Source organism: Oryzias latipes, chromosome 20 (assembly GCF_053564925.1).
Source record: "Oryzias latipes strain Hd-rR chromosome 20, Olatipes_Hd-rR_3.1".
Lineage (NCBI taxonomy): Eukaryota > Metazoa > Chordata > Actinopteri > Beloniformes > Adrianichthyidae > Oryzias > Oryzias latipes.
Window position 1 is genome coordinate 2,582,010 of NC_136256.1, and position 22,479 is coordinate 2,604,488.

The 22,479-nt window shown below is 44.1% G+C and overlaps 1 protein-coding gene across 16 annotated transcripts in view; it reads right to left on the reverse strand.

The window, feature by feature from the left end:
• LOC101160890 (receptor-type tyrosine-protein phosphatase mu) overlaps positions 1-22,479 on the reverse strand; it is a 156,690-nt gene that overhangs the window by 24,889 nt on the left and 109,322 nt on the right. For 4 of the 16 annotated variants that reach the window (XM_078938798.1, XM_078938794.1, XM_078938791.1 and 1 more), the window contains 5 exons: positions 18,959-18,991; positions 10,250-10,362; positions 6,415-6,489; positions 5,955-5,981; positions 1,856-2,046 (listed from right to left, as the gene is read on the reverse strand). In XM_078938798.1, coding sequence (XP_078794924.1) covers positions 1,856-2,046; positions 5,955-5,981; positions 6,415-6,489; positions 10,250-10,362; positions 18,959-18,991 — 439 coding nt within the window. The remainder of the gene's footprint in view (positions 1-1,855; positions 2,047-5,954; positions 5,982-6,414; positions 6,490-10,249; positions 10,363-18,958; positions 18,992-22,479) is intronic. The other 12 variants (XM_078938801.1, XM_078938797.1, XM_023949906.2 and 9 more) reach the window with 3 other exon arrangements.

Sequence of the window (22,479 nt, forward strand, 5' to 3'; positions counted from 1 at the left end):
AGTGATTCTGACAAAACCGGAGATCTGAAGCTCCACCGCTCCCTCTGAAAATGCGGTCTTACAGAGACATGCCCGGAATACCACCAAGCATGTGGCGTCATTTTCAAGACTGACCCATCTGTTTGTTGATGCAATATTTATCTAACCTGAAGAGGTTTTTCAAATGTGATGAAGATGAATTCGGAGCAGAAGGCTGCATATCTGGATGATCAGAAGACTCCGGTTTTCATGGTCATGGTTTCCTCAGAGACTCAATGAAGGCTGGGGAAGCTGCTTCTGCTCGGCACTTACTCCACGCAGGTCCAAATCCTTCATCCAGATCATAATACGAGCAGTACTCATGATCGGTTCCCTCATCACACATTTGCAATTAACCTAGTCTGTTCTGTTTCTAGCAGCATCCTGACTCAGAAAAATACAAACATGTGCAAAGAATCTGCAGCCGTGGCGGGAACAAACTGTGATTACGCTCACGCACAATGGACTTACTTCCTGTGTCTGAATGTGTTCATTTAGTGGACAAAAGGACAGCCACTGGAAAAGTCCTCAACATTAACACCCTAGAAACCGAGTTTGAAAAACACGCGTGTGTGTTTGTGAGTGTGTGTTTGTGTGAATTCAGTATGTATAATGGATTAGCCCTGAGGGCAGCCTGCTAGCAGGCAACCAGGCCTGAATACACACACATTAAGACACACAAATAAATACACAAGCCATTTGCTAGTTTGGCCCATTAGCTGGAGGAAAAATCTATAATATATATGTTTGTGTGTGTGTGTGCGGGGGGGTTCAGGTAAGTAACATCCATTAGTGAGTTTCTTTTGATATAAGAAAACTGCAGAACACCCGCATAAGCACACACACACACACACGCTGCCTCCTTTTCCTTTCAGCCTCCATTTTCGTTGCTCTGCTTTTCAGACAGCCATTTTACTGAGGTGCTTCCCAGCGGTGCGGACTGTGTGGTTGTCCACTGAACACCAGCCATCTGGCTGGAAAAGACACTTCAAAGGCTTGTAGAAATCATGGGACCACGTCTGGATCCTGATTGGCTCTTTTGTTGCCACTCCTCTGTTGCTGTCTGGACAATATCCAAAGAGGAGAGGAGGAGCCTGGGAGGAGGCGGGAACAGGTCCACAGACTGGGAAAGGTTGGGACTGCGTTGTGTTCTGGCTGCTGTGGTTTGGTCCAGAAGGCTTCATCTTCATCAGTTTTCAATAGTCTTCGTGTCCTGCAGCTGTTCTGGACTGCATGTATCCGGTTGTTTCCGCAACTCTTCTTCTGCGTGTTTGAATGAAAATGATGCCCCCACCCCGGATGGCTACAGCATCTACTGCTTAGCAACCATTTTTCACATTTTCCCACACATTACACCAAGTTAAGTCTATGAACACAACTCAAGTTTCTTTGGCCAAGGCCAGAGGGGGGGTGAGAGGGGTGTGGCAGCTGCTCACTCAGAAAGGGGCGGGTCAAAAAGGCGGGGCTGAGTATTGCCTGCGTGCTTTGCTGCTCGGGGCTTTAATTCAACGTCTAATGTGACAAACGCAGCACAGAGACCTTCAGCTCTCAGGTCAAAAAAATGATAGCTTTCATTAATACACACGTTGCTGATTTTCCATGGTAAGACGTACACACAGACGTGTGTACGTCTGTGTGTTGTGTCAGTGGGTGTGTTGAGCTGGTTGACTGTGTGCAAAGCACTGACCACAGCGGTCTCATGAGATCTGTTTCCATTGGACCCAAACTGTCTGGGACTCTTTGTTGGCCTCAGCCTAAATACCTTTCCATTCCAAGCAGAGTGTGCGCTACACAAGCCTTTGGGTTTCTGAACTGAACAGGAGCTGCTGCTCCTCACCTCGTACTCCTCTTTGAAGCCATAGCCTTCGGCACATTTCATCTGCGTGATGTGCTGCAGCAAGTCGGCCACTCGGATGGCAGGATGCAGCTGTCCCGTCTGATAGGGCGGCGCCTCGCGCTCCGACTCGCGCTGCTTGTAGTGGGACTGGACCAGACTGCTGGTCTCACTGGTCATGGTGTGGCTGTCATCTGGAGAAAGAACAGAGTGGAGAGCACAGGTGGATCAGACCAGTGCTGGACACTTGTGCTGCAAAGACACACTGGACCAGAGCAGGCTGTGTCAGATAGAACCAGAACCACCAGCACTGAGGAAACAAATTCTGTGTCTCTGTGTTTCTGTGATTTCTGTTGATTCAGCTTCATTCTCGAAAGACTCTGAGCAGTTTTAGGAAGCGCAAAACTAAAGTGAAGGCAAACCAGGAGCGCGGAGAAAGATCTATGACTGTCTTCAGACCGAACCTGCTCTTCTAGCTGAGCTAGTGCGCTGCATCAGATTCACAGCTTTGCTACAAAGTAAAAAAAAGACCACAAATGCAGGACAATATTTCCATTACTCGTGTATGCAATAAGTGCAAACTGCTGCCACATGATGGAAATCCTAGAATGTATTACAGAAACTGCCATCTAGCGTTTGGATGTATAATGATGGTGATGCTAGCTTATACAGTGAAATGATTTAGTATATATCCTGTACCATGACCTGATATAGAACAGGAATAGTTTTCATTTTCTAATAACTCTCATGCCCTCAGGCAAAGTTTAGGTTCTCCTGTTCTCGTGTTTTCCTTTTTTTCTTAGCACTAAATCCACCAGAACATTTTCAGAGCTTCATAATAATGAGTCTAGCTTTCCAGGACGGATGTAACACAGCAGAACGTTTGATAATCAAACCACTAAAATGTCACGTTTCATGTAGTTCCATCTGTTGTTTTGTGATTGGACAAACAGAACAACCGTTATAAAAACAACATAGATGCTGTTACGCAGCTGACGAAACCACAGAGAGTCTTCAAGAGTGAGGAATTTTCAGTGAGTCCTGGTCCACATCTGTACCTGCCTCACTGTTTCCATGACAACACAAATGGAGGCACACGTACACGACGTGGCGTCAGATCAAATGTCTGGAAAGAGGATGATGATGGTTTCTTTTCACACGGCTGCCACCAGTAACAGTAGTCGGATGGACGGTACACCTAAGTGATTTATGTGGCTAGTGGCCAGTACAACAGGGTACTGGCCTTCCCAGTTCCAGTACTGCAAGAACAGTGCTCTAGAACCTATGAGGAGTGGTCCACAAGCGGGTCCAGTTTCTTAGAGCTGCTGTGTGAAAAGAGAAGATACCAGAGTCCTTACAGACCATATCTGTTTTTCTAGCTGTCCTGGACATACCTTCAACTACACTCGCTGACTCTGTTCCTATTGGCTAGGCTGAGGGGGGCCTGACCAGTCAGAACCAATATCCCTGACTACCAATCATGGAGAGGAGATGGGCGTAGAGATGAAGGTGTAACCATTTGGAAAAAAGGAAGCAATCAGAGAAAGACAGATGATTGGTTCTAGGTGAGATGGTGGGAGGAGCTGGAAGTGTGACTTCACAAATCTCACAAAGGGTAAAAATGAAGCTTTGCCACGCTAATGATTACAGCAGGTGGTGGGTGAGGCTCATGCGTGGTGATGACAGACCCCTGCCTCCCGTTTAACCCCAGATTTACCCACTTACCATTAATTGGCACTTTAGACAGAGAAAGATAGAAGAGAAGAAGAAACACGAGATAAGCAACAACTTCAGCTTCAGCTAGTCTGCAGCTCATAAACAGCTAACATGAATAAACAGTTCATCTATTGGAATTGATGACACATCTATCCTAACCTGGCTCACCTGGTTACCTGCAATCTAATTAGCATTAGAATCTAATGATTGTATTCAAAATGACTTTGCACTGTTCTTTTCTTTCACTTGAGGGTTCCAGCGGCCTGACCAGGCCTTTCCTTCAGAAACGGACTAAAGACTAACTAAGTGCAATCAAGAAGGAAAACAAAAATAAACATCAGAAAGCTTTAAGACTCAAATCTCTCCCAGTTTTGCTTTTCTGATCTGCTGAGTCAAAGGAATCCACACTTTGTTCACCTCAAAGAAGGTTTTTACTTTTTCTATGCATTCAGGCAAAGGCCTCAACCTGCAGCAAGAGCGTCTTTCAGGATATTATGAGCAGTTAGTTGAACAAATCAAACCAGGATGAATCAGTGTTGCAGCTCTATGCATGTTAACATGCTTAGTTTCATTCCAGCACACACGTGTGTATGGGATATGTGACATGGAGGTGGTCCCTTTGTGAATGCATCTTTTTTTTTGTCATATGATAGCATTGAGCTAGGCTTGAACAACTGACTGAATCCTTTTTCTAATCCTGTCTTGCAGAGAGATTATCGTCTTCACCACTCAGTGTTTGAGGATCCTGAGTTCACACGGGTTAAAGTATCACACGGACTGCAGGCCTTGAGGTAAACATGAAATGTCAGCTCCAGCTACAGCAAAAAAAACAAAAAAACTGCTATGCCAGCTAATGTTTGTTAAGTAAGGGTTAAAGGGGCTACGAAGTGTGCATTATCACTTTTTAACGCATGCCGTGGAAGCCTGAACGGTTGCTTCCGCGAACTGCGTTAGAAAGTGGTAATGCACACTTCAAAGGCCATTAACCCGCTTACACCATGGTCACTTACAAAATAAATAAATAGTAACCAGTTTTTAGTCCTTAATTCTTGTTTTTTTCCAATTTGGATGGCTTTTCTCACAAAAAGCGGACTATTTGTTACGTCGCGCCGCACCACCTCTGCAGTCAAGATTCTGCGATATATATGCTGATCTTTCCGATGGCTTGAATAAAGCATCAGTTCAGAAAGAAAGTTCTCCTCTTACTGCTTGTTTTTGTCCAGATGATGAAGCTAAAGGTTGTTTTAAACAAGCCAGCGCAGTGATACAGAAGATTTAAGCTAGCTGACCGGAACTTCTTTTTTCACTGTGCGGTTATCCTGTGGTATATCACTTTTTAATGCACACCCAGCAGCCAATCAGAATCGAGTATTCACCCGGACCATGGTATAACACAGGATTATAAAATCTCCACACAGATGAGAGCGTCACCTATCCCTAGGGACGACACCGACTGAGCACCTGGTCTCACAGGTGTAACTTAAGAAGAACTCTGGTTCTGTCGACGCTTTTAGCTCTAGACTTTTAGTTTAAACACCTTGGAGGTGGAAGTGAGGAACAGATGGGAATAGTAATTATTCAACAACACTAAATACTTTCAAATCTTTTCAAAGCATGACTCTCAAGAAAGAAAGTGTTGGTGTGTGATGACATCATAAGTGTGCAGCAGTGTTTAGCCGTTGACCCATTTTTCTGTTCATTGATGGGGGGTATTCTTTCCTCCGTGCAGATGTAACATTAAAGATGATGATGATGAGCGGAGTCTGTGCTGCAGTCGTCCCATGTTCACATCATTAAACTGTCATGTCAGCCTCAAGCCTCAAATGAACAGTAAGCCTGCAGCTGAAGGCCAGGACCCGCCTCCTAAGCTGTTACCAACCACATTTGTGCTTTTGTTTTTGCACCCCCACCCCATTCACATAAGTGTGTTGGTTCCATGCAGAGGTCGGAGGTCACAGACAGACATGACATCAACACAACACGCAGGAATGTTGTGAATGCAATGATGACGTGGAGCCCACCGCCAGTTTACCCAAACAGAACATGAAGATAAATGAAGAAAACAAAATAAAAAAAACAACGCTTATTATTTTAGTACCGTAACAAAAACTGTTGGACCTACATGAAAATCAGTTTAAAACTATGGAAGAAGACAAAAAACGTTTTTGTTTGTAAAGAATTTGATTTATAAGTGTAAAATGAAACTAAACAAATGAAAACTTAAATCCCAAAGCAGCCAAAAGAGAAGCAAGCAGGGATGGATGGAAGCCAAAGAAAAAAAAAACCTCCTCTTCTTTGCACTTTTCTCTGACTTCTCTGACTGCTTCCTGTCTGTCTGAGCTGGTCAGGTTCTGTGTTTGTGAGGAAAACAGGAAAACAGTCTCACCAAGAATGGCGGTCGGTACAAAAGGGTCTGTGGTCAGGAACATCAGCAGCAGACCAATGGACAGAGAAACAGAGGGACACAGACGCAACAAAGAAGAGAAGGAGCCACATTAGTGCATTTCATGTGACCCCCCCCCACACACTGGACTGGAAGCTTCAGTGATGACTGTCTGCTCTTTGCTGCCGCCAGTCTCCCTCTAGCTCACCAATCCTCGTTCAGAACCGCCTGGTCCGTTCAGAACCTCTCCTGAAAGGTTTTCCATGACAGCTGACACTTTACAAGGAGGAAGGAAAGCTGCTCCTGTTTCACTTTATACATGTCTGTGCCTGCAGATTTGGCTCAAACATCTCACCCCCCCCCCCCCCCCCCCCCTTCACAAATCCCAGTTTCTGTGCAGAACAGGTCAACGCTTTGCTGATTTATAATGAAAGACCTGTCAAAGGGAGTGGGTGCGAGTTACCTGGGTAGTAAGAGGTGGGGCCGGTGGTGCTGATGGTGTTGCTCTTCAGTGTGAAGGAGGACGGAGACGACACAGCTGCACACAAACACAAGCTTCAGAAATAACCTTCACTGGACCGGCGCACGTCCACCAAACGGTCAGGGAGGAGCATCAGAGATCACTGACGCTCACCTGTCAAGAACTGCTAGAAACTGCAGGAAATTAAGATACGGAGAAGAAAAGCTCTAGATGTGGGCTGCAGCTCAAACTCCTTTACACAAACCTTTTGATTTTAGGAAAAAAAAAGTGACACAAAAGCATGGCAAGTCCTTTGTTTCAGCTGCTTCATGAACTTCACATTCACTGCCCTCATTTGGCTTTCCAGAAGAATGCCTTATGTGCTTTTTTGACAGAGATTATTATTGGGGGACTGAAACGGTCTTATGAGCACATCAGGCTGTTGGGTGACCTTGGCGCTGAAGCTCCAGGTGCATAATCATAGGTTTGGTTCTAGTGTTTCCTGCCGTCAGCAGGGGGGGCCCCCCAACAGTCCCTGGACAAGAATCAGAACTCCACATTGCTTCTGGTTGTCCTGCTAGCTGTCGTACATGGCGGCTCTGCCTTCATTAGAGTTTGAATTGTTGGAGTGTGATTCATAAGCTACCAGAGTCCTTGAAGAAGGTGGCAGACTATCAAAGGACAGACACTCACACAAAGACAGCAGAAGATAAGTACCATCAGTACAGATTATGACCAAAAACAAACCCTTGTGAAACTCCTGCAGACAAACAAAGACCTCTTACCTAAATGCCTCTCTGGAAACGGGTTACGTGCCACAGTCTTTTAAATATGCAGTTGTTAAACCTCTTCTGAAAAAGCCCAGTTTGGATCCTAGCATCTTGGCCAACTATAGACCGATATCAAACCTGCCCTTTATTTCTAAAATCCTAGAAAGAGTTGTAGTTAAGCAGCTTTACTGCCACCTACAGGACAACAGCCACTTTGAAGACTTTCAGTCGGGGTTTAGACCTCATCACAGTACGGAAACTGCACTAGTTAGAGTCTCAAATGACTTGTTATTGGCCTCAGAAAAGGGACTACTTTCTATTCTGGTCCTGTTGGACCTCAGTGCAGCCTTTGACACTATCGACCACAGTATTTTACTCCATAGATTAGAGCAGGACATAGGGATCAGAGGATCTGCTCTCCAGTAGTTTAAATCCTATCTGTCTGATAGGTATCAGTTCGTTAATGTAAATGGCCATTCCTCTCAGTGCACTCGAGTCAACTATGGAGTCCCACAGGGCTCAGTCTTGGGACCGATCCTGTTTACGCTTTATATGCTACCCCTAGGAAACATAATCAGGAAACACAGCATTAATTTTGATTGTTATGCCGACGATACGCAGTTGTATTTATCCATGAAGCCTGACCAGAATGACCAGATAGAGAAACTGAACGCCTGCATCAGTGACATCAAGACCTGGATGACAATTAATTACCTCCTCTTGAACCCAGAAAAAACTGAGGTCATTATACTTGGTCCTAAAAACCTCAGAGATGCTCTGTCTGCTCAGATAGTCTCCCTGGATGGCATAAGTATAGCCCCCAATTCCACAGTTAGAAACCTTGGGGTTTTACTTGACCAGGATTTATCATTTAAGGCTCACATATCTCAGGCGTGTAGAACTGCCTTTTTTCACCTGCGGAATATTGCTAAGATCAGAAATCTACTTTCTAAGAGTGATGCTGAAAAACTCATCCATGCATTTGTTACGTCGAGGCTGGATTACTGTAACTCCTTGTTAGCAGCGTGTCCTAAGAGTTCCTTAAGAAGTCTCCAGCTTGTTCAGAATGCAGCAGCTAGATTGTTAGCTGGAACTAGCAGAAGAGATCACATCACTCCTGTGTTAGTTTCGCTCCATTGGCTCCCAGTTGATTCTAGAATTAAGTTCAAGATCCTCCTGTTAACCTATAAGGCCTTACATGGAATGGCCCCGTCCTATATTAAGGACCTCATAGTCCCTTACCAACCAATCAGAACACTTCGCTCGCAAAATGCAGGACTGCTTGTGGTTCCTAGAATTAGTAAAAGTACGGTTGGAGGTAGAGCGTTTAGCCACCAAGCCCCTGCCTTATGGAATAAACTCCCAGCTCATGGAAGAGAGGCCGACTCAGTTTCTACATTCAAAGCTAGACTGAAAACATTCCTCTTTGGACAGGCTTATTGTCAGACTAGTTAGTATTCAGAGATTATTTAACTTAATGTTAATTTGTTTAAATTAAACTTAATAATAACTATTTCTTTTAAAAGGCTGCTAGAAGTTGAAGCTGGGGTAACTATGGTGCACTGGGGTTCTGTCCTCTTTCCTTTTTTTACTTCTACCCTTCCTCTCCTCTATTCTTGATCATAATTTATCATTTAGTTCTCCATGCCTCTGTTTGGTGCAGTGCGATTCATGTATTGTCATTCTTTTCCTCTCCCCTCCTGGGGAGTGGGAGTGCTTCCAGACTCCAGTTGGCTCATTCGTGCTCCAGTTCCTGACCGTTTACCTCGCCTTTGCTCCTGCTCCTACACCTGGCTGTGGATCCTGTCTCAGGCTCGTCTCTGGCTCGTCTCTGCTCTGTACCTGACCGAGTACCTCGTCTCTGCTCCTGCTCCTACACCTGGCTGTGGTTCCTGTCTCCGGCTCGACTCGCGCCTTTGACTGTCCCCACAACCACGGCTGGATGAAGCTCGTCTGCTGGACTTTTATATATGTAGTTATAGATTTAGATAAGTTAATTCTTCTCTAAGAGTTCTGGTAAATCGCCTGTCCGTCCTGGGGGAGGATCCCTCCTTCATGTGGGCACCCCTGAGGTTTCTTCGTTTTTTCCGGAATCCGTTTTTTTTGGGAGTTTTTCCTTACCGCGAAGGGGGGGTCTAAGGGCAGGGATGCCAGTATAGCTTAGTCAGTTTGTTAGTTCATTTTAGTATTTTTCTATTGAACTCTTTGTATTCGTGATCCTTTTGATTTCATGTTTTACTTCGAAGCCCATCGAGACGACTGTTGTTGTGATTTTGGGCTATACAAATAAAATTGAATTGAATTGAATTGAATTACCTGATATATTCAGAGAGCAGTTCATCAAATTATTTAGGATTCAACATGTTTCACACAGTGTCCTGCAACAAATCTAGTGTATTGAAACATTTGGAAACCGCACTGATTTATGAAAATTAAACACAGACAATTCAAATCAGGCTCTGATCCTGTAAAGCAATGACATAAATAAGAACCATTTCTAATCTATAAAAGTTATTTCTGATTTGTAACAACTTATTTCAATGACTTCTAAGAAGGTCCTTTTAGCAAACCTAAATTAGAAAGGCCCCTGTTAGGAAACTTAAGCGCCAAAACAACTCCTGTGTTAAGATAATGGCTCAAAAAATATTACAATGGCTCTCTAAAATGTTTTGTTTTTTCTCTCAATCAACCAGAACAAAAACCCCACTGTTGTTCCAGCTCCTGTCAAATGATCCTTTTACTCACTTTTGTTAACACGGGGACAAACGGCAGCCAAAAGTTATGAAAACTAAAATACAACAACTTGAAACTGAAAGCTGAAAAACTGGTGTTGAAACTCAAATAAATAAAACTAAAAAACAGACTTTTTGAAAAGTGAATGTTGATTTTTCAAATATAACCTTGTTTTTTTATGTTTCTAATTTTCTTTTTCTATGTTTCGTGAATCAAATTTTCCCTTCCAAATCTTGTAGGGGCTGATCTGCAAATCTTCTGATTACATTCGATGGTTAAAACACGTGCATAGCTGACAGCAGGTGCAAACGTGTGCGCTGGAGTCATGTACTCACCGTGTCCGTTCAGTGCGTGTGAGTCCACCACAGTTGTGTGTTGGGAGCTGTGGACCATCAAGGTCATTTCCTGTCTGGAGTTCAGCGTTTCCTTCCTTTTTTTGGCCAGTTTCCTGTGGAGACAAAACCAGTCAGTGTGAAAAGACTTTTGGTCCAACATCTTATTTTCTAAAACCACCCACTTATTCATATTTACTTTAGAATGTAAAGAAAGGTTGGATGTAATAAGGCGTCTTGCTCCTATCTTTGAATGTTTGGATTTGTATTCTGTAAAGTGAAAAAATGATTCCTTTATTTGTATCTGTAGATATGTGGAGGGTATTCTTATTTTCTAATCTGATTTACTGAACTTTAATTCACATTAGAACACAAACATTGGATTTCTTTGTATTTTGCAATCGTTGACCAATATTAGATCTTTACTAAACTTGGACTCGCATTTTGTGATGTTTCAAATGAAGCTCTACGGTTTAAGAATTTTTTTAAGGCACATTAGCGCACCATAATTTTTGCTGGTAAGGCAATAGATTGAAGTTCCTTTAGTCTGTAGATTTGTTGTCATCAGATTGTAATGATTTGGTTCTTGTTGGTACACACATAATTAAATAAGTCAAAAGTATCGAACCCCTTTATGGGAAGTACCATCCAATGTTTCGTTCTGTCGCCCTGATTGGTATCACCGAAGCCCCACCCTTGAGCCAGGCCTGGGGTTGTGGCTCGCAAGCGAGCGCCTGGTGGCTGGGTTTCCTCTGGTTGGGTCTAGCCCGGAAGAACAATGTGGGACCACTCTCCCGTGGGCCCAACACCTGCAGTAGAGCTCAGAAGGGGGCGGTGTAATGGGTCTAGCTGGCAGTTGTAGGCGGGTGCCTCGGCGGCCCGAACCTTGGATATGAAACGTTACCTCGCTGGAAGGGATAAGCCTGAAATTGGGGAGGAGATTGAGTACCGGCTAGATCTAGTTGGGCTCACCTCCATCCAGAGTCTGGGGTATAAAACTCAGTCTTTCGAAAGGATTTAGACCCTCTACCATTTTGGAGTTGCCCATGGTGAGAGGCGGCGGGCCAGGGTGGGCTTACTCGTGAGCCCCCAGCTCATCCGTCAAGTGTTGGAGCTCACACCGCTAGACAAGAGGGTCATGTCCCTTCACCTTCAAGTGGGGGACAGGTCTCTGACTGTGGCCACAGCCTACAGGCCAAACAGCAGTTTGGAATACCCGGCCTTTTGGTGTCTCTTGAAGGGGTACTGGAAAGTGCCTCAACAGGGGATTTCATCGTCCTCCATGTGGGCAATGACACTGCCACCTGGAGGGGTGTGATGGGTAGGAATAGCCTCCCTGACTGAACCCGACTGGTGTTTTGTTGTTGGAATTTTGCGCTCATCATAGTTTGTCCTTAAACACCATGTTTGAGGACAGCGGTGTCCACAACACCAGGACACCATCGGGGGAGATCGATGATCGACTTTGCAGCCGTTTCAGGCGACCTTCGGCCTTGCGACTTGGACACCCGAGGAAAGAGGAGTAGAGCTGTCCATTGATCGCTACCTGGTAGTGAGTTGGATTCCCTGGCGGGTAAAGAGGCCGGACGTTCCTGGCAGACCTAAATGTACTGTGAGGGTCTTCCAGGAACATCTGGCAGAGCCCACCGTTGGGGAGGTCTTTAACTCCTACATCCAGGAGAACTTTAAACAGGTACAGAGGGAGGCTGGAGACATTGAGTCCCAGTGGACCATGTTTTCCACCTCCATTTGTCTCTGCCGCTTACTTTAACTCTCACATTTACACTTAATATACTTTTATTGTAAGTTGAATTTTATTCATGTTTTTTCAATTGTCATTTATTTCTGTGTTTTTGCCAAAGCTCTTGCCTTTCCAAGTTAAGCTGCCTTGCCTTCTCTAAAAAGGTTGCACTATAATCCATAGAGGATAAAATAATCTAACATCTGAAGGAGCAATGGGTGGATAAAAAAAACTGTAATTGGAGAATTAGGTCCAAATACTTTCACCTACAAACTTTGTCTTGCTTATTACTATTTAAGATGGAAAAGCTCTGACATCTGCAGTCCGTAACGTGAGCTATGTTTAAAAGCAGTGGTTTGTGTGGGCAGCTGGTATAACGTCTTTTTTAACAAATGTCTGCTGTTCGCTCCTCAAGTCCTTCAGTGTAGATTCTCTTCCAGTGTTTGAACGCTGCTTTCTCTTTACCATTTTTACCATTCTGTTTCAGCTCAACTCCACTTCTGAGGGACAAATGGAAAAGAGAGAGCTTTCAGCTCCGTCTGTCCACTTTCTCAAGAGGAATGGTGGGATTTATTTTCTCTCTTGGTTTCTCCTGATGTGTCGCATCAGGGGGGCAGAGCAAAAACCATCTAAAGAAACCTTTTATCATGAAAACTGCAAATCGTCTGGATCTCCCTGTTTACTCTCTTTCTATACTGAGTCAGAAGAAAAAATCTATTTGTCCGATTGCCCCCTTGCACGCACACACACACACACACACACACACACACACACACACACACACACACACACACACACAAACACAGTCACACACAAAAAGGCACATTTGACACAAGCGCAGACACACTTAAACACACAAAAATAGATGCACAAACCCACACACTGCTGATACACAAATGCAAACAACACAAAAAAGACAAATAAACAGACACATACAAAACACACACCACAAAGCCTAAACGGACAGAGGCGAGATGAACAAACGTTGACACAAATGCACACACGCACACTCAATGACACACAGACATGTACAACCACAGAAAAAGACTTACAAACAGACACACAGAAGAAAATGCAAATGCAGACACACAATAAAGTACACAAGTACGCAAAGGAACACACACACACAGACATACCAAGTGAGACACGTGTACACACATACACAAAAGCACAAACAACAGTATAAACCAGTGCTTCTCAAATAGTGGGGCACGCGATGCGATGCCAGGGTGGCGGTTTCGGGCACAGCTAATACGGGCAATTTCCCGGGGCGCAAATTTAACGTGGGGGCGGTGGTGACAGCGGCTCAGTGCTTGGGAAAAAATCTGTGCCACGATTGGTTTCCTATTATCTGTTATATGACAGAGTTTGTAACAGCCTAAAACTGTGATCTGCCGTGTCTGCAGCTGCTCCTGTCACACGCGTGTGTGAGAAGGAGAGGGGAGGGGTAGTGGGCTCAGGGTGCGAGGTGGAACGGAGCACGTGGAGAGCTAGATTGCGCAACACCATGATCATCGTGCCTTTAGATTACTTAGCTAATGCTAATAATTTCATTCTTAACTACTGTAGACATTTTGATGACGTGTCTTTATGTTCCATCAATGTCTTCCATTTGTCTGCCTGTGGTTTAGTTGGTGTCAGTATTTGACATTAGACAGCAGGTAATGCAGGAAAACAGCGGCTCTTTATGAGATCATAAATTAGGGATGTGCCGATGGACGATACCATCGTCCATCATGATGGGTGACTGACATCACGATGGGGAGACACCATCGTGATGCTACGCCCCCGCCACGCTGCGAGTCGACACCATAAGCCGCGGTTACATGTGCAAAATAACTTGATTGGATCAATGGTCGGATTTGAATCTAACCATGTAGATGGGCCCAGAAAAACATTTTCGGTTTATAAAAAAACGTTCACATGGGTCACACTTTCGGTCGGAATAAATCATTCGCACATGCGCAGTAGTATACCGGAAAAGAATCTTAGTTCCACCCAGCGGCTACATACATAGATACGTCAGCTCGGTAATATACGAGATTATCTCCTAAATGTGCTTTTATTAATGTTAGGGTTATTATGAAGCGCCTGTTCGCTCATCATTTTAATTTTAATCCGTGTGGTCAGTGCTTTTTCTGTTGAAGAACGGAGCCGGAAAGTATCCCGTGTTAACTTATTAGCAGTATGCCAACACGGGCTAACAACATTAGCTTGGGTGAACATAAATCCATGCGGGATAGGCTGCATCTTGGCTGCACATAAATATGTGGGAATAACATCAGCCTTTATTTTGTCGGGACACGACAAAACAACACAAAAATCCAGGTGATTGTTTGAATGGTTTCTAAGGACTGAGCGACATTTCTGCCACACCCCGCCCCAGCCGCTGTATGACCTGACGGTCCGACCGAGCTCCGCCCGGGACACACACTTTTACCGGGACACCTGGTTTGAGTTTGGTAGCTCGTTCACGTAGAGCTGCGGGACGGATCACAGTCCTTAGTCTCCCACTTGTAACAAAGCATCTTCCCCTCAAACTCAAAGTTATGAGTCCGTCTGCTCTGCTCAGACGTGGTCGCTCGCTCCACCGTCCACCTGACTGACTAATTAAGTGCAGGAGCGGATTACTTTTCTATTTTGTTTGTTTTTGTTTTGTTAAAGTCACTTCCCTCAGTTTATACTGGATCATCGCGGATGATTCATTAGTTGGGAAATAAAATAAATAAAAAAAGTAATAAAGTAAAATAACGAATAATAATTATATAATAACGAAAAATTACCCCCCCTCCCGACGATACCATCGTCCATCCCGATGGTTGACTGCAAACATCGTCAACTGCCAATTTAGGGGACATCGCCCAACCCTATCATAAATAATCAATCCATCATTTAGAAAAAGAATTAACACAATGTTTTTCATCTATTTCTTCAGACTAAAAACATGAAATATATTGGTGCTGTTAATTTTTCAAATCAATTTTTATATAATGTTATTTATTGATTGAATTATTTTTCTCAGCATCAAATGGTTCAGTTGGTCAAAATGTTTCAAGTTTAAATAAAGAATGACAGATTTTTTATTTCAGGCACTTTAAGCTTCTTTTCTGTTTTAGACTAGAACAGGGTTTCTGTGTGGAAAAATAAAGGTAATATTTGTTGAAAGTGGATTTATATTGTTTTTTTCTTTTGTTAATGTTAACATTTTAGGTATACTTACACAATTTTTATAGATACTAACCTATATATTGTCACCGTGCAAATGTGTGTGTGGGGGGTGGGACATTTTCTTTTTTTTCCAGGGGGGGCCTTGCAAAAAATAATTGAGAAGCACTGGTATAAACAGATGTACTAGATGCACAAACATACAAACAAAGACACTTGCAGAGACACAACTCAAGTGAAAATAGACTTAAAAACAGACACAAAGCTATGGCTATGCCACCTCGGACATGCTCATCTGATCTCGCAAGTGTAGCAGGGACGGTTCTGATCGGTCTGCAGATGGGAGACGGCCTGGAAAGGTGCCATAAGTTACTGGTTCCAAGTGCAGATAAATGCAAAGACTTGGGTTAGAAAGGTCATCTGGCGTAAAACTACAGTCAAACGATTTGTCCAGTTATATTATACAGTCGATGATAAAGACACACAAAACAGCTTGAATAGATGTCTATACAGACACAAAAAAACCACAAAAAAAGCAGGAATACATGTCTATACAGACACACAAAGAAGCACACACGCAAACAAATGAAAAACAGACACCTACAGACACGTAAACAGAAGTACCCTCACTGCTAAGCCTAACCTTGACCTGCAAACTGCAGAAATGAAGAAAAAACTGGAAAAAAAGAGGCACAGACACATTTATGGTTGAAGCGAGAACACTGAGGTTAAGAAAGAGGATGATAAAAGCGTCCGAAGTAAGGTGCTGCCCTCCTCCTCCTCACGTCTCCCTGCTCTTCGTTTGTTGTTCCGGCAGACAGTGTAAACCTGCAGCTATTCCACCTCCATGATTCAGAAGAGAACACAAGCATCTCCTACACAACCCCCACAGGTTCACACAAAGTAGAGATACAACCACTCAGACTTGAACGTAAGCTTAAGTTCTGGGAGGTAACTAAGAGTTACACTGCAAAATAAGTTAGTAAGGGTCACAGTAACTAGCTAGAGTAATAGAAGAGGGATTTCAACAGTTAGGCTGTTAGTTACAATGTGATGGTTTGTGACTTTTTCTTCAAACTTTTCATAGTAGCTAATTTGATACAATGCAAAATCAGACATTTATAGAGGCACACAGACACACAAACAGACCCACACATTAAAGCAAACACACAGAAAACACTCACAAACTCAAACAGAAGTGGAAAAGGATGCATAAAGGATAAAAGAACAGAAGCAAAAATATAAATGAAGTCACATACAAACAAATGGTTGAGACAATCTCTGCAGAGTGTTGTGTATCAGCGTTTCTGTCAGAGACTCCTGGTCCTGTCAGCAGTTCAGTTTACAATGAATGGAAGACCTGACGACCCAACAGCTCAGTCCCTAAATGGTTGATCCGATACGTCTTCTTTGCCGAAGTTGCGATATTTGAACTCTCGACAAGCTGCAACGTCCAAATCACACTGCAACGCCTAAAACACAGCTGCCAGACTAATGTGCCGCACCCACAGTTCAAATAGCGCCTCTGATTGCATCTGTCCAACACTGACTTAACCCGGAAACTAGACGCCTCTGACACAAATCGCCCTCAGTGTGACCGCAGCATAAATGTGAATGTATGATAGTGTGTGTGCATGTAACTGTCTGTGTGTGGGTGTGTGACAATGTACGTTTATGTGTGTGACATTGTGAGTGACTGTGAATGTATGTGTGACTGTGTGTTTGTGTGCACGTCTGACTGTTTACCTTTCTGTATTTGTGTGTATCTGCGTGTAGACTTTATGCATGACTGTGCATGTATGCAGCAGTATGCAAACCTGTGTGACAGTGTGTTTGTTTATGTATGTGTGTGTGATCATGTGTGACTGTGTTTGTTATTGTATTTGTTTATGTAAATGGCGTATACTTGTATAGCGCTTTTCTACCTACAAGGACAAAGCGCTTTTACAGTCACCGACCCATTCACCCAGTCACACACACATTCACACACTGGTAGACTATTTGAAAATGTGACTCTGTGTGTGCATGTTTATGTATGTACAGTGAGGCAAATAAGTATTTGAGCCCCCTGTGATCTAGTAAGTTCTCCTCCTTAGGAATCATGGAGGGTCTGACATTATCATCTTATGATCACTGTGAGAGACATCATCTAAAACTATCTGGAAATCCCATTGGATGGTTTTTTTAATTATTTATTGGTCTGCAAATAAGTATTTGAACCCGTCTATCAGCTAGAATTCTGACCCTCAGAGACCTGTTAGTCCACCTTTAAATAGTCCACCTCCACTCCACTTATTCTCCTAAATCAGAAGCACCTGTTTGAGGTGGTTAGCTGCATAAAGACACCTGTCCACCCCATACAACCAGTAAGACTCCAACTACTAACATGGTCTAGACCAAAGAGCTGTCCAAAGACACCAGAGACCAAACTGTAGACCTTCACAAGGCTGGAAAGGTCTACGGGGCAATCCACTAAGACGACATGGTTTGAAATCATGCATGACTCAGAAGGTTCTTCGGCTTAAACCATCACGTCCAGACCCGTCTGACGCCAATGACCATTTGGACGATCCAGAGGAATCATGGGAGAAAGTCATGTGGTCAGATGAGACCAAAATTGTCATGGTTTGAGTTTGTTGTGTCGTGTTTTTTCATTTTAGTTCTTGTTCTGTCTTGTTTGGTTCTGTTTCCTGTTTTATTTTGAAAGGTTTCCTGTCTTGTTACTTGTGCTTTACTTCCTTTGGTCCCCATCTGCCCTGATCGTGTTCACCTGTGTCTTGTCTGCCCTGTCTGTATTTAAGTCGTGTCTCTGCCTTCCTCCTGTGCTGGTCCATTAACTTCTGGTCGTGTGTTTAACGTCTTCATGTGTCTTCGTCCGTTCATGCCATGTTTAATGCCACGCCACAGTGAGTTTTTGTTTTGTCATCCTGCTCTGCAGCGCCTTTTGTTTGTTGTTTATTAAACCCCCTGGCCTTGGAACTGTTTGCCTCCCGCCTCTGCGTCTGGGTCCTACCGGCTCTCGAGCCACCCCACCTCACATGACAAAAATAGAACCTTTTGGTCTTAATTCCACTCGTCGTGTTTGGAGGAAGAAAATGATGAGTTCCATCCCAAGAACACCATCCCTACTGTGAAGCATGGGGGTGGTAGCATCACGCTATGGGGTGTTTTTCTGCACATGGGACGGGATGACTTCACTGTATAGAGGAGAGGATGACCAGGACCATATATTGTGAGTTTTTGGGGAACAACCTCCTTCCCTCAGGTAGAGCATTGAAGATAGGCGTGGCTGGGTCTTCCAATTGGACAATGACCCCAAGCACACAGCCAGGAGAACAAGGAGGACTAAATGTTAACATTGATGTTCTCAGCTGTTCAAATACTTATTTGTAGCAGTAGCAGACAAATACATTTTAAAATCCTCCAATGGGATTTCCAGATAGTTTTAGATGATGTATCTTACAGTGAACATGCTTCTAAGATGAAAATGTCAGATTCCTCCATGATTTCTAAGTGGGAGAACTTACTAAATCAAAGAATGAGAATCTAATATCTATTAGGGTGCTGTTAGCTGTAATGGATACCACAACACGTTACACGTCCCTGTTACTGTGTGGTGTGCACGTGTCAAAATATTTTCCAGTATTGTTTTGTTCCTTAAAGTGTGATGAAAGAAATTGGAAGACACCTGTCTGATTAAATGTTAGAGCACACAAAAGCTAGTTTCAGAGAGCCTCTGATTGGTTTAGCTCTGCTCACCAACAGTTTTGTTGTTGTCAGGGTTAAATGTCAAACAGGTTACTTACAGGTAGTAAGAGTAGGAATGATAATTTCTTCGTCTGAGTGATGGGGTGGAGCAGGGGTGGAATGAAGGGAAAGAAAAACAGAAAAAAGAAAAACGTTAATGTCTTGGAGAGAACCAAATTGATGAGTTCAAATCTTCAGGGGGGGGGGGGGGGGTCTGTGGTGGTGGTGGTGGGTGAACATGTGAACGTTTGAGATGAAGAGAAGGAGACCCAAACACAAACATCTTCATCAAGGAAGCAGCTGCAGCTCCTATAAAGTTACCTTCCACTTCACCATTCGGCCGTGATGAAGAGGGGAAGAGAGTGGAAGGTTGTGGGTTCCAACAAACACTCTAATAATGGGACCCAAGTCCTCCCTGTCTGACCCTCAGCATTAGGGGTTGGGTTGGGGGGTGTCTGCAGCTCACCGCTTCCTCAGGGAACGGGTCAAATGCGAAGAACAGAATTCACAAACCTAGGTGACCTTTTTTTTAACTTTAAGATACCGAACCGCAAATATGAAGTCTGAAGTAGGACATGAAGTTTAGCGGGAAATTAACACCGTTGGAATTAGGGAGGGAAAAGTGAAGTGAAATATGTTGAGTCGTTTTATTTGACCCTCCACGGCCCGAACAACCCAAAAACCCCAAGACCCAATCAGAAGACCGTATCAGCCCTGAGTCAAACAACTACTGGAAATCTTCACAAGGTTTTCACAAACTGTTGCTGGTATTTTGGTCCATTCCACCTTGCAGATCTCCTCTAGAGCAGTGTTTTTTTAGGGCTGTTGCTGGGCAACACAGACTTTCAACTCCATACAAAGATTTTCTATGGGGATCTGGAGACTGGCTAGGCCAGTCCAGGACCTTGAAATGATTCTTATGAAGCCACTCCTTTGTTACCCGGACAACGTGGGTTTGGGATGGTTGTCATGCTGAAAGACCCAGCCCCGTTTACACTTCAATAATTATTTTCCTCCATAATTTACAAATAAAAACAATCAGAAAATATGATTTTCTGGATTTTTTTTTCTCATTTTGTCTCTCATATCTACCTATAATGAAAATTACAGGCCTCTCTCATTTTTTTTGTGGGAGAACTTGCACAATGGATGGCTGACAGAATACTTTTTTGCTCCACTGTACATATAAACACGAAATGATGTAAAAACACGGCAAAATGACAATCCATTTAATATTAAACCTCTGAAACGAGACATCAATTAACTTCAATAATTGCAGTAAGATAGTTGCAGTATCTTATTGCAATTATCTTACTGCAATCATTTTGCAAAAGATTTTGCTCTCCATAGAAATATATCCTGTTAAAATTGCACAAATTCATAATAGGAATATGCTGCAAAACTAACAAAAACCTGAAAATATGAATCAAATTTTTGCTTTTCAGCAATAAAATCAAATTTGTTTTCTTCACTCTGGTGTTGTTTTATCAGAACTGGACACCTCCCCCACCACTCTTACTGAGGACAGTATGACCCCTCCGGACCACCTCTCCCCCACCACTGTCTTTTTGGTGACAGAAGAGGAGGTGCTCAAGCTTTTCCGGAAGCAAAACCCACGGAAGGCTCCGGGCCCGGATGTCATCTCCCCTGCCACTCTGAAACACTGTGCAGATGAACTGACAGCGGTCTTCACAGACATTTTTAACACCTCCCTGGAGTCCTGCCACGTCCCGGCCTGCTTCAAACTGTCCACCATCGTCCCTGTCCCCAAGAAGCCCCGCATAACTGCCCTCAATGACTACAGCAGTGTTTTTCAAACTCATAGTCTGTTTTGATCTACAGCCCCCCCCCCCCCCCCCCCCCGGCAATCTGACGTGCATTTTTGTGATAATTGTGGCAGAAAAAGCAGGAAGTTGCAGATGTTTTTCTAAAAGATGTAATAAAAGTTAAGTTACATACAAACTGTATGTTCGTTGTGTTTTCAAGACGTGTAAAAAGGACGACTCATTAAGCCAATGCATCATGGGAGATGTAGTGTGAAAACTGCGAGAAAACGGCAGAAAGACTCGCGTCTCTGAGCTTCATGGTTTTGTTCACTTGTTCCACGGTCTGACACCGGATTCTGTGGAAAGCTACACCGCTAAAGACGAGCTTTAGCTGGTGTTTTTGTTGGAACTGAGTGAGTTATGAGCTAAATTGGAACAAGGAAGTGGAGACTTTAACCACTTCTGATTGGTCAGACTGATGACATGTGATTAAGCCTTCAAGAATGATTGGTGGAGTCGTGGAGACAGTAAAAGCTGCGGGACTTTTCCTTACACAGTTATAGCTGCAGCTATTTCGCGTTACCGTCATTCTTATCAAAATGTCTTTAATAGAATCAAATAAACACAAAGAAAAAAGTATTTTATGATCGTTTATATTCCTAACTACTCAGTGTTTTATCAGGACCTGTTTGGATGAACAAAGAGCTGATTTCCTGGAGATGGGAAATGCTTTTAGATCAGTTAATGAGGGCAATTTTCCACGGCACACTTGACCATCTCCCACGGCACACTAGTGTGCCGCGGCACACTGGTTGAAAAACACTGGACTACAGGCCTGTGGCACTCACGTCTGTAGTCATGAAGTCATTCGAGCGTCTGGTCCTCCCCCACCTCAAGTCCTTTACCTCCCCCCTCTTGGACACTCTGCAGTTCGCCTACAGAGCCAAAAGGTCTGTAGACCACACTATCAACCTGGCCCTCCACTTCATCCTGCAGCATCTGGACTCCCCAGTACCTCTGCTAGGATTCTGTTAGTGGACTTCAGCTCGGCATCAACATCCTCCCCTCTCTGCTCCAGGAAAAGCTTCTCCAGCTAAACGTGTCTGACTCCACCTGCAGGTGGATTTCTGACTTCCTAATGGACCGGAGGCAGTGTGTGTGGCTGGGGAAGAATGTCTCCACCACCCAATTTATCAACACAGGATTTCCACAGGGCTGTGTACTTTCTCCCCTGCTCTTCTCTCTGTACACCAACTGCTGCACCTGCAGCCATGACTCTGTCAAATTGATCAAGTTTGCAGATGACACCACCCTCATCTGGCTCATCTCTAACGATGATGAGTCTGCCTGCAGGAGGGAGGTGGACCGGCTGGTGTTGTGGTGCAGCATCAGCAACCTGGAGCTGAACATCCAGAGGAAAGTGGAGATGATCGTGGACTTCAGGAAAGTCACAGCCCCCTCATCCCCTCTCATCCTGACAGACTCGCCCATCACCATAGTGGACTCGGTCCGTTTCCTCTGCACCACTATCACCCAGAACCTCAAATGGGAGCTGTCCATCAGGCCCAAAAAGGCCCAGCAGAGGATGTACTTCCTGCGGCAGTTGAAGAGAGCCAGGCTGCCGGCCCAGATGATGGTGCAGTTCTACACGACCATCATAGACTCCATCATCACCTCCTCCATCACCGTGTGGTACGCCGGAGCTAAAACCAGGGACATAAACAGACTACAGCCTTCCATCTCTCCAGGACCTATACGTCTCCAGAACCTGGGGACGTATTGGTCAAATAGCAGCCGACCCTTCTCACCCTGGA